Source organism: Salvelinus fontinalis, chromosome 24, assembly GCF_029448725.1.
Source record: "Salvelinus fontinalis isolate EN_2023a chromosome 24, ASM2944872v1, whole genome shotgun sequence".
In the NCBI taxonomy this organism is placed as follows: Eukaryota; Metazoa; Chordata; class Actinopteri; order Salmoniformes; family Salmonidae; genus Salvelinus; species Salvelinus fontinalis.
In genome coordinates this window covers 45308705-45322440 of record NC_074688.1, presented here as the reverse complement: position 1 = coordinate 45322440, position 13736 = coordinate 45308705, and the positions used below count along the sequence as shown (strand labels likewise).

At 43.4% G+C, this 13736-nt stretch overlaps 1 protein-coding gene across 1 annotated transcript in view; it reads left to right on the top strand.

The window, feature by feature from the left end:
• The window catches only part of foxo1a (forkhead box O1 a), a 285766-nt gene extending 275163 nt beyond the window's left edge, over window positions 1–10603 (top strand). The window contains exon 4 of the mRNA XM_055880788.1: window positions 82–10603. Within this exon, the coding sequence (XP_055736763.1) occupies window positions 82–1148 (1067 nt within the window). The 3' untranslated portion in view covers window positions 1149–10603. The remainder of the gene's footprint in view (window positions 1–81) is intronic.
• Window positions 10604–13736: the final 3133 nt, after the last annotated feature.

Below are 13736 nucleotides of genomic sequence, written 5' to 3'. Positions count from 1 at the left end.
CTGAGAAACAAAATGCTGATGATCTCTTTTTTAGAGTGGTAATCATTTATCATTTATTATTCTTATTTTCCGGTTCCCTAGGCAACCACCACCACAGCTCAGACAACGTTATGGAGAACCTTCTGGATAACCTGAACCTCCTCTCTCCCAAGAACACCCCGGTTGGAGGAGGAGGGGGTGTGGGACAGGGGTCATCCCAGAACTCCCCTTCCCCCCTGATGCAGTCCAGCCCCGGGGTAGGGGTGGGCTACCCCTCCTACTCCTCTCCCTCCATGGTCCCCCAGCAACAACCCCAGCAGCAGCAGGACTACCGCAAGTGTCGGTACAGCCAGGCAAGGATGAATGCTCTCTCCCCCATGTCCCCCAACCCCATGCAAACCCTGGGGGACATCAAGTCCAGCTTCAGCCCATCGTCTCTGGGTCAATATAACTGTCCTGCCGGCCTCCTCAAGGAGCTCCTGACCTCAGACTCTGACCCCCACGGGGACATGATGCCCTCGGTCGACACGGTGGTCTCTCAGTCTAGTGCAGGGCGAAGCAGCGTACTACCTTCATATAATGCCTCTCAGCATGGAGGAGGAGGAGGAGGAGGAGGAGGAGGAGGAGGAGGAGGAGGAGGAGGAAGAGGCGGGAGTCTTCACCCCCACCCACACTCTCACTCTCACCCCCACGGACTCCCTCATTCCCAAACCCACCCTCACCTCCACAACCAAACCCCACCCACTTCTGTCTCGTCCATGAACGGCTGCAACCTGATGTCTCTGAGCAGTTTGAGCCACAGCGGGGGAGGGGGTAACGCAACCTGCCTGGGGGTCAAGAACCCCATGCAGGTGCCCTACGGTCTCTCTACCCATGGAGGACCAGGGGGGATGCCCGGTGGGTTCTGCCCCATCAACACTAACGGATATGGGCGTCCCGGCCTGGGTCTACCCCCCGCCCCCCCCCACCACCACCCCCACCTGGAGAAACTGCCCAGCGATCTGGACGACATGTCCATTGAGAGGTTCGAGTGTGATATGGAATCCATCCTTCACGACACCCTGATGGATGGAGACTCGCTGGACTTCAACTTTGAACCCATGGTGACCTCACAGGGGTTCACGACCCATGGGGTCAAGACGACCACGCATGGCTGGGTGTCGGGGTAGAGGACGGATGGACATACACGTGGACTGACGGACACACACACACACACAGCTGGGTGTCTGGGTAGAGAACCAACAAACGATCGCGCGCACACACACACACACACACACACACACACAGCTGGGTGTCTGGGTAGAGAACCAACAAACGATCGCGCACACACACACACACACACACACACACAGCTGGGTGTCTGGGTAGAGAACCAACAAACGATCGCGCACACACACACACACACACTCTCTCTAACACACACACACACACACACCCACAGTTGTGTGTTTAAATAGAGGACGGACTCTCTCATACATAGAGGATCCTCTCTGACCATCTTTCCTTCCATCTGGTCTACCAGCTGACTTCCTCTTCATGTTGCTTTTTATTACTGGGTCATAAACACTTAAAGCATCTCAGAATCACCATGGAAACTAACTGGCAGAGCAAAAAACGCCCCCCCCCTTACCTTCTCCCTCCGTCCTTCTAACGGTGCCCTAGTCAGTGACATGCATCATCTTCATCACCATCATCATTGTCATCATTATCATCGCCGTCGTCCTCATCATCGTCATCACAGATATTATGGTCACAAAAGACTTCTCTCTGGTCGAAGCAGTCAGACAGGCAGTCAGACAGGCAGTCAGACAGGCAGACAGTCAGTCAGACAGGCAGTCAGACAGACAGACAGACAGTCAGTCAGACAGACAGACAGACAGACAGACAGACAGACAGACAGTCACACAGACAGACAGACAGACAGACAGACAGACAGACAGACAGTCACACAGTCACACAGACAGACAGGACTGCTCCTGTCTCTTTCTCCCTCTGATGTAACGTATCTGTGTAAATACAAAGAAAGTGCCAGTCCGTGGAGCCAAACTGAAACGGGCTTTCTCTCTGTTGTTGCAGGGCACTACGGCTGTGACTGTGTGCTTTCTCTGTTCTGTTCAAGTGCCAACTATATCTCAGTCACTGCAAAGTACTTTGCTGTCAGTACCCACGTAATGTCATCATCATGCAGAACCTTGTTCCGACTGAAGCCTTGGATGACAGACCAGCGTTCACAGAACATGCCGTACACATACACACACACACACACACACACACACACACACACACACACACACACACACACACACACACACACACACACACACACACACATACACACACACACACACACACACACACACACACACACACACACACTATAATTATGACTAGCTGAATAGACCAGCTGACTGTCCCATCAGGCTGAACATCAATGACCTGCGGTACCAAATGGAACCCTAATCCCTATATAGTGTACTAATGGCACCCTATTCCCTATATAGTGTACTACTGGCACCCTATTCCCTTTATAGTGTACTACTTTAGACCCTATATTGTGTACTACTTTAGACCAGAGCAAATAAGGCTCTATATAGACCAGGCCCCATAAAGCTCTATATAGACCAGGGCCCATAAAGCTCTATATAGACCAGGCCCCATAAAGCTCTATATAGACCAGGGCCCATAAAGCTCTATATAGACCAGGCCCCATAAAATCTCTATATAGTGTACTACTTTAGACCAGGGCCCATTGGGATCTATATAGTGTACTACTTTAGACCAGGGCCCATAAGGCTCTATATAGTGTACTACTTTAGACCAGGGCCCATAAGGCTCTATATAGTGTACTACTTTAGACCAGGGCCCATTGGGCTCTATATAGTGTACTACATTAGACCAGGGCCCATAAGGCTCTATATAGTGTACTACTTTAGACCAGGGCCCATTGGGATCTATATAGTATACTACTTTAGACCAGGGCCCATTGGGATCTATATAGTGTACTACTTTAGACCAGGGCCCATTGGGATCTATATAGTGTACTACTTTAGACCAGGGCCCATTGGGATCTATATAGTGTACTACTTTAGACCAGGGCCCATAAGGCTCTATATAGTGTACTACTTTAGACCAGGGCCCATAAGGCTCTATATAGTGTACTACTTTAAACCAGGGCCCATAAAGCTCTATATAAACCAGGGTCCATAAAGCTCTATATAGTGTACTACTTTAGACCAGGGCCCATTGGGCTCTATATAGTGTACTACATTAGACCAGGGCCCATAAGGCTCTATATAGTGTACTACTTTAGACCAGGGCCCATTGGGATCTATATAGTATACTACTTTAGACCAGGGCCCATTGGGATCTATATAGTGTACTACTTTAGACCAGGGCCCATTGGGATCTATATAGTGTACTACTTTAGACCATGGCCCATTGGGATCTATATAGTGTACTACTTTAGACCAGGGCCCATAAGGCTCTATTTAAGGGAATGGGGTTCCATTTGGAACGCAGTCTTAACCTGACATCAGTGTGCCTTTGTGTCTAAGAATGCACCGCTAAATGATTTGGACTGCATGAGAGAGAAGGTAGAGGGAAGATACAGAGAAGATAGAGGGAAGATACAGAGAAGATAGAGGGAAGATAGAGGGAAGATACAGAGAAGATAGAGGGAAGATACAGAGAGGATAGAGGGAAGATAGAGGGAAGATACAGATAAGATAGAGAGAAGGTAGAGGGAAGATACAGAGAAGATAGAGGGAAGATACAAAGAAGATAGAGGGAAGATACAGAGAAGATAGAGGGAAGATACAGAGAAGATAGAGGGAAGATACAGAGAAGATACAGAGAAAATACAGGGAAGATACAGAGAAGATAGAGGGAAGATACAGAGAAGATAGAGGGAAGATAGAGGGAAGATACAGAGAAGATAGAGGGAAGATACAGAGAAGATAGAGGGAAGATAGAGGGAAGATACAGAGAAGATAGAGGGAAGATACAGAGAAGATACAGAGAAGATAGAGGGAAGATACAGAGAAGATAGAGGGAAGATACAGAGAAGATAGAGGGAAGATAGAGGGAAGATACAGAGAAGATAGAGGGAAGATACAGAGAAGATAGAGGGAAGATAGATGTAATGTGATATTTGATGGTGAGAGGAAGGGGGGTGGTTGAAAGTTATGAACTGTACATCCGGTTTGCACAAACCTGGTTGCAATGACAACGTTACAAACCTGATTTTTGGTTGGAATGATGTCATTTCAACCGTCTTTGCCCTCAGGCAGTGTGTGCTGTCGGGTGCTTAGGACTCTCTACCTAGGGATTCCTGGACTTTGTTACATCCAAACACCTTTTCTTGTAGCCCTGATATGGCTGTAGCCTGCATTGTTATGGCATAGAGCATACGCCTAATGCCATAAGACACCATAATAATACCAGGTTATACCGGAGTTTATACAGCCGTATCAGGACTAGTGTTCTTGTTGCCTGGTTCATTGTACAGTATTTTCTGTCATTAGATGTGGACTATGTCATCGTGTAGTCGTGTATCATGTCATTATGTGGACCATGTCATTGTGGAGTCGTGTGACATTAGATGTGGACTATGTCATCGCGTAGTCGTGTATCATGTCATTAGATGTGGACTATGTCCTCGCGTAGTCGTCTATCATGCCATTAGATGTGGACTATGTCATTGTGTAGTCGTGTATCATGTGACATCCTGTACAGTACAGAGTTGAATTGTAAATCAGGAGAAGTAACGTGTTGTGAATCGGAAAAAGAAAACTGGACGTGATATAGGTTGTGTCTGAATTTGCACACTATTCCCTATATAGTACACTACTTTTGAACCCCCCTGTAAAGTAGTGCACTATATAAGGAAAAGTGTTCCATTTAGGATATAGTTAGAGTTTCACTTTAAACACAAAGTGGGATGGAAATTGGTCGTCTCTTCTCTCTTATGAGGGTGCTTCTCATTCAAACTGTTCCACAAACAATGTTCTGTCGTTTGTTTTAATTATATTTCTTAATGTAAATAAATTAAATATATATAAATTCAGTATATATACAGTACCAGTCAAAAGTTTGAACACATCTACTTTTTCTTTATTTTTACTATTTTCTACATTTGAGAAAAGTAATGAATAACAATGAAATAACACATATGGAATGATGTAGTAACCAAAAAAGTGTTAAACAAATAAAAAAATATTTTATATTTGAGATTTTTCAAAGTAGCCACCCTTTGCCTTGATCACAGCTTTGCACACTCTTGGCATTCTCTCAACCAGCTTCATGAGGTAGTCACCTGGAATGCATTTCAATTAACAGGTGTGACACGTTAAAAGTTCATTTGTGGCATTTTTTTCCTTCTTCATGCATTTGAGCCAATCAGTTGTGTTGTGACAAGGTAGGGTTGGTATACAGAAGATAGCCCTATTTGGTAAAAGACCAAGTCCATATTATGTCAAGAACAGCTCAAATAAGCAAAGAGAAACGACAGTCCATCATTACTTTAAGACATGGTCAGTCAATACGGAAAATGTCTTCAAGTGCTGTCGCAAAAACAATCAAGCGCATAGATGAAACTGGCTCTCATGCGGATTGCCACTGGAAAGGAAGACCCAGAGTTACCTCTGCTGCAGAGGATAAGTTCACTAGAGTTACCAGCTTCAGAAATTGCGGCCCAAATAAATGCTTCACAGAGTTCAAGTAACAGACACATCTCAACATCAACTGTTCAGAGGAGACTGTGTGAATCAGGTCTTCATGGTCGAATTGCTGCAAAGAAAACACTACTAAATGACACCAATAAGAAGAAGAGACTTGCTCGGGCCAAGAAACACGAGCAATGGACATTAGACTGGTGGAAATCTGTCCTTTGGTCTGATGAGTCCAAATTTGAGATATTTGGTTCCCAACCGCCGTGTCTTTGTGAGAGGCAGAGTAGGTGAACGGATGATCTCCGCATGTGTGGTTCCCACCGTGAAGCATGGAGGAGGAGGTGTGATGGTGTGGGGGTGCTTTGCTGGTGACACTGTCTGTGATTTATTTAGAATTCAAAGCACAATGAACCAGCATGGCTACCAAATCAAATCAAATGTTATTGGTCACATACACATGGTTAGCATATGTTAATGGGAGTGTAGCGAAATACTTGTGCTTCTAGTTCCGACAGTGCAGTAATATCTAACAAGTAATCTAACAATTCCCCAACAACTACCTAATGCTCACAAATCTAAAGGAATGGAATAAGAATATGTACATAAAAATATATAGATAAGCGCATCCACCACAGCATTCTGCAGCGATACGCCATCCCATCTGGCTTGCGTTTAGTGGGACTATCATTTGTTTTTCAACAGGACAATGACCCAACACACCTCCAGGCTGTGTAAGGGCTATTTAACCAAGAAGGAGAGTGAAGGAGTGCTGCATCAGATGACTTGGCCTCCACAGTCACCCGACCTCAACCCAATTGAGATTTTTGGGGATGAGTTGGACCGCAGAGTGAAGGAAAAGCAGCAAACAAGTGCTCAGCATATGTGGGAACTCCTTCAAGACTGTTGGAAAAGCATTCCAGGTGAAGCTGGTTGAGAGAATGCCAAGAGTGTGCAAAGCTGTCATCAAGGCAAAGGGTGGCTACTTCGAATAATCTCAAATATAAAATATATTTAGATTTGTTTAACACTTTTTTGGTTACTACATGATTCTATGTGACATAGAAAATAGTACAAAAAAAATAAGAAAACCCTGGAATGAATAGGTGTGTCCAAACTTTTGACTGGTACTGTATATGCACACACACACACACACACACACACACACACACACACACACACACACACACACACACACACACACACACACACCTGAGTTTGTTGTTTCTGTGTTCTTTGGTTTGTTCACTCAGTCAGAAGCCTCAGTAACTACCATAAGGCCTGGAGTAACTACCATAAGGCCTGGAGTAACTACTATAAGGCATGGAGTAACTACCACAAGGCCTGGGCCTGGAGTAACTACCATAAGGCCTGGAGTAACTACCATAAGGCCTGGAGTAACTACCATAAGGCCTGGAGTAATTACCATAAGGCCTGGAGTAACCACCATAAGGCCTGGAGTAACTACCACAAGGCCTGGGCCTGGAGTAACTACCATAAGGCCTGGAGTAACTACCATAAGGCCTGGAGTAACACCATAAGGCCTGGGCCTGGAGTAACTACTATAAGGCATGGAGTAACTACCACAAGGCCTGGGCCTGGAGTAACTACCATAAGGCCTGGAGTAACTACCATAAGGCCTGGAGTAACTACCATAAGGCCTGGAGTAATTACCATAAGGCCTGGAGTAACTACCATAAGGCCTGGAGTAACTACCATAAGGCCTGGGCCTGGAGTAACTACCATAAGGCCTGGAGTAACTACCATAAGGCCTGGGCCTGGAGTAACTACCATAAGGCCTGGAGTAACTACCATAAGGCCTGGGCCTGGAGTAACTACCATAAGGCCTGGGCCTGGAGTAACTACCATAAGGCCTGGGCCTGGTGTAACTACCATAAGGCCTGGGCCTGGAGTAACTACCATAAGGCCTGGAGTAACTACCATAAGGCCTGGGCCTGGAGTAACTACCATAAGGCCTGGAGTAACTACCATAAGGCATGGAGTAACTACCATAAGGCCTGGGCCTGGAGTAACTAGCATAAGGCCTGGGCCTGGAGTAACTACCATAAGGCCTGGGCCTGGAGTAACTACCATAAGGCCTGGAGTAACTACCATAAGGCCTGGAGTAACTACCATAAGGCCTGGGCCTGGAGTAACTACTATAAGGCCTGGAGTAACTACCATAAGGCATGGAGTAACTAGCATAAGGCCTGAGCCTGGAGTAACTACCATAAGGCCTGGGCCTGGAGTAACTACTATAAGGCCTGGAGTAACTACCATAAGGCATGGAGTAACTAGCATAAGGCCTGGGCCTGGAGTAACTACCATAAGGCCTGGGCCTGGAGTAACTACTATAAGGCCTGGGCCTGGAGTAACTACCATAAGGCCTGGGCCTGGAGTAACTACTATAAGGCCTGGGCCTGGAGTAACTACTATAAGGCCTGGAGTAACTACCCTAAGGCCTGGGCCTGGAGTAACTAGCATAAGGCCTGGAGTAACTACCATAAGGCCTGGGCCTGGAGTAACCACCATAAGGCCTGGAGTAACTACCATAAGGCCTGGAGTAACTACCATAAGGCCTGGAGTAACTACCATAAGGCCTGGGCCTGGAGTAACTACCATAAGGCCTGGGCCTGGAGTAGCTACTATAAGGCCTGGGCCTGGAGTAACTACCATAAGGCCTGGGCCTGGAGTAACTGCTACAAGGCCTGGGCCTGGAGTAACTACTATAAGGCCTGGGCCTGGAGTAACTACCATAAGGCCTGGAGTAACTACCATAAGGCCTGGGCCTGGAGTAACTACCATAAGGCCTAGGCCTGGATTCAATGTGAGCTGATCAGTGTGATCACCATCTCAGTCCCTCCTCTTGCTCATCCAGACATGGTCAATATCTGAGCTTTGTACAAACGACAACGCAGGTTATGTCATGTGTTGCTTTTCAACGTGTCAATACAAAAACCGAGGATTATCTGTCAAAGCATATCAGTGACTCCAATTGGGATTTTTTTTCTCCGTTGTCATTCTATCGGTTAAGGATGTCTGCAACATGTGACTCTTGAAGACAGCTGATTGGTTATTGGTTGAGAGTAAAGCGCATTGGTCATGTGGTAGTGTAGTCGAGTAGGTATTCGTCGGCATGAAACGGAAACTGATATTCAAGCTATTAAATATTCACGTTTATTGTCATGATTTACCGTAGAACCACACAGAGAGTTAGGGATGCCAGAGAGATGTCGAGAGAGATGCCAGAGAGATGCCAGAGAGATGTCGAGAATGGGACTGACAATTTGTGTTTCCCAAACGCCATCCTATTCCCTATGTAGTGCACTACGTTTGACCAGAGCCTTAGAAGTAGTGAACTATATAGGGACTAGAGTGCCATTTGAGAAGTCAACATACAGAGGGGGAGTTACAGAAGCTGCTGGAAGGCATTAGTGCCAGACGTTGTTGCCTTTACGTTGCCAATACATTGCATATAAGTTGCCTATACGTTTCCTATGCGCTAACTCTACGTTGCCTATACGTTGACTATAAGCTGCCTATACATTGCCTATACGTTAACTATTTGTTGCCTATACATTGACTATACGTTAACTATATGTTGCCTATTCATTGACTATACGTTGCCTATAAGCTGCCTGTACGTTGACTATATGTTGACTATACGTTGCCTATAAGCTGCCTGTACGTTGACTATACGTTGCCAATACATTGCATATACGTTGCCTATACGTTTCCTATGCGCTAACTCTACGTTGCCTATACGTTGACTATAAGCTGCCTATACATTGCCTATACGTTAACTATATGTTGCCTATACGTTAACTATATGTTGCCTATACGTTGCCTATACGTTGCCTATACGTTGCCTATACGTTGCCTATACGTTGCCTATACGTTGCCCACCCAAACATGCCATATACTACAGCCAAGTTCTGCCTTTTTGAAGTTGAGATAATATATTTATCAGTTATTTCAAGTGATGTGTACAGAGTTATATTGATATATTGATGCATTATGTACGTTTGTGCCGGTCACTCATTTCACGATTTGAGATAGATAGAAATCATAGATATCAAAAGATTTGTCAATGTCAAAGAGTTCAATCCAAAAAAAATATCACAATTGTGATCTTTACGAAGAACTGTAAATTATTTATTTGAATGAAAACATTTACTGATGATTCAACCTAATGATTCAACCTAATGATTCAACCTAATGATTCAACCTAATGATTCAACCTAATGATTCAACCTAATGATTCAACCTAATGATTCAACTTAATGATTCAACCTAATGATTCAACCTAATGATTGAACCTAATGATTCAACTTAATGATCCAATCTATGCATTTTATCCCTTGATTTTGATTCGTGTTGCTATTCTATAATTTTTTATTGTCACTTTATTTTGCCCGAAGACAGACATGTTTTTATTGTATCATAGAGCTGTGAAATATTACGGTATATTATGTTGTTGTCAGAACGATTGTATGTTTTAATCAGTTATACGAGAAAAAAATGAAGTATATTTAGAAAATAGATGATATTGCCAAGCTTTTTGTAAACTGACCCTGTTATTCTTGTATTCAGCTGCGGTTTGTAGGAAAGCTTAAAATATTAAGTGGAAATATATGATATATCTATAAACCTCTTGTGAGAAGCTAAGAAAGCTAAAAAATAAGAAACTTTCTGGGACAATCCCTACTTAGATGGTGGATTTTGGACCAATTTATATAATTTAAAGAATAGAAAGCTATTTACTTTTACATTTTATAAATAACAAGTGCTCCTCGTGAACAGAGGAAGAAAGAAAACATATTACATGTTTTAAAAAATGAACTGTTACATTTCTTAATTTATGTACATGAATAAATTGGATGTGTGCTGTGTAATTTGCAATCAAAAAGAATATATAACTTGTGTAACTTTAATGTATTAAAACATAAATAAATGTACATCTTTGTCCAATGTGTGTCTTCTTTGAAGGTCAGAGTCTCCTCATTTACTTATACCACCTTATAACAGCTCTATATTGACTTATACCACCTTATAACAGCTCTATATTGACTTATACCACCTTATAACAGCTCTATATTGACTTAACACCTTATAACATCCAATCTATTGACTGAACACCTTATAACAGCTCTATATTGACTTATAACACCTTATAACAGCTCTATATTGACTTATAACACCTTATAACAGCTCTATATTGGCTTATACCACCTTATAACAGCTCTATATTGACTTATACCACCTTATAACAGCTCTATATTGGCGTACACCACCTTATAACAGCTCTATATTGACTGAACACCTTATAACAGCTCTTTATTGACGTATAACACCTTATAACAGCTCTATATTGACTTATACCACCTTATAACAGCTCTATATTGACTTAACACCTTATAACATCAAATATATTGACTGAACACCTTATAACAGCTCTATATTGACTTATAACACCTTATAACAGCTCTATATTGACTTATACCACCTTATAACAGCTCTATATTGGCTTATACCACCTTATAACAGCTCTATATTGACTTATACCACCTTATAACAGCTCTATATTGGCGTACACCACCTTATAACAGCTCTAAATTGACTGAACACCTTATAACAGCTCTATATTGACTTATACCACCTTATAACAGCTCTATATTGACTGAACACCTTATAACAGCTCTATATTGACTTATACCACCTTATAACAGCTCTATATTGACTTATGCCACCTTATAACAGCTCTATATTGACTTATACCACCTTATAACAGCTCTATATTGACTTATACCACCTTATAACAGCTCTATATTGACTGAACACCTTATAACAGCTCTATATTGACTGAACACCTTATAACAGCTCTATATTGACTTATAACACCATATAACAGCTAGCTATATATTGACTTACAGTATAACAGCTTATATGTAAGGGATAAACATTGGAAATAATGGAAGACGCCGCGGGACGAGGCTGAGCCCACTTACACCACAGTTGCCAACGAAAACGACTATTGCTCACATGTAGCGGTAGAAATGTAACATGTTCATTGCCGTTTTCATCTTATTACAGAATTCATACTTTCTCATATTTGGGTTGCTAGAGACGCAACCAAGTCGTTCGTTCGATTAGTTCGATATTTATGGACGTGATCCAGTTGTTTGTTTTATATGCTCCATGGCAACGTTCTTATCCCTTCGTGACAACGTTCTTATCCCTTCGTGACAACGTTCTTATCCCTTCGTGACAACGTTCTTATCCCTTCGTGACAACGTTCTTTTCCCTTCGTGAAAACGTTCTTTTCCCTTCGTGAAAACGTTCTTATCCCTTCGTGACAACGTTCTTATCCCTTCGTGACAACGTTCTTATCCCTTCGTGACAACGTTCTTTTCCCTTCGTGACAACGTTCTTTTCCCTTCGTGACAACGTTCTTATCCCTTCGTGACAACGTTCTTATCCCTTCGTGACAACGTTCTTATCCCTTCGTGACAACGTTCTTTTCCCTTCGTGACAACGTTCTTTTCCCTTCGTGACAACGTTCTTATCCCTTCGTGACAACGTTCTTTTCCCTTCGTGACAACGTTCTTATCCCTTCGTGACAACGTTCTTATCCCTTCGTGACAACGTTCTTATCCCTTCGTGACAACGTTCTTATCCCTTCGTGACAACGTTCTTATCCCTTCGTGAAAACGTTCTTATCCCTTCGTGAAAACGTTCTTATCCCTTCGTGACAACGTTCTTTTCCCTTCGTGACAACGTTCTTATCCCTTCGTGACAACGTTCTTATCCCTTCGTGACAACGTTCTTTTCCCTTCGTGACAACGTTCTTATCCCTTCGTGACAACGTTCTTATCCCTTCGTGACAACGTTCTTATCCCTTCGTGACAACGTTCTTATCCCTTCGTGACAACGTTCTTATCCCTTCGTGACAACGCTCTTATCCCTTCGTGACAACGTTCTTTTCCCTTCGTGACAACGTTCTTATCCCTTCGTGACAACGTTCTTTTCCCTTCGTGACAACGTTCTTATCCCTTCGTGACAACGTTCTTATCCCTTCGTGACAACGTTCTTATCCCTTCGTGACAACGTTCTTATCCCTTCGTGACAACGTTCTTATCCCTTCGTGAAAACGTTCTTATCCCTTCGTGACAACGTTCTTATCCCTTCGTGAAAACGTTCTTATCCCTTCGTGACAACGTTCTTATCCCTTCGTGACAACGTTCTTATCCCTTCGTGACAACGTTCTTATCCCTTCGTGACAACGTTCTTTTCCCTTCGTGACAACGTTCTTATCCCTTCGTGACAACGTTCTTATCCCTTCGTGACAACGTTCTTATCCCTTCGTGACAACGTTCTTATCCCTTCGTGACAACGTTCTTTTCCCTTCGTGACAACGTTCTTATCCCTTCGTGACCACGTTCTTTTCCCTTCGTGACAACGTTCTTATCCCTTCGTGACCACGTTCTTTTCCCTTCGTGACAACGTTCTTTTCCCTTCGTGACAACGTTCTTATCCCTTCGTGACAACGTTCTTATCCCTTCGTGACCACGTTCTTTTCCCTTCGTGACAACGTTCTTATCCCTTCGTGACCACGTTCTTTTCCCTTCGTGACAACGTTCTTTTCCCTTCGTGACAACGTTCTTTTCCCTTCGTGACAACGTTCTTATCCCTTCGTGACAACGTTCTTATCCCTTCGTGACAACGTTCTTTTCCCTTCGTGACAACGTTCTTATCCCTTCGTGAAAACGTTCTTATCACTTGCTCGCTAGCTAGCCAACTAGTTACGGCTAACACCTCACGACCTCTGCAGCCAGAATAACAGCAAAGTAGCTGCGTTTGCGATTGTTTAAGCTGTTTTCTATTGACATGCATTTGGTTACATCCATAACAATGGCTCGAACCACCTGGTTTATAATGGCTTATAACACCTTATAACAGCTATATATTGACTTATAACACCTTATAACAGCTATATATTGACTTATAACACCTTATAATAGCTATACATTGACTTATAACACCTTCTGACTACTTCCCGAGGTGGTCAGGAAGATATGATCACAATCAGAT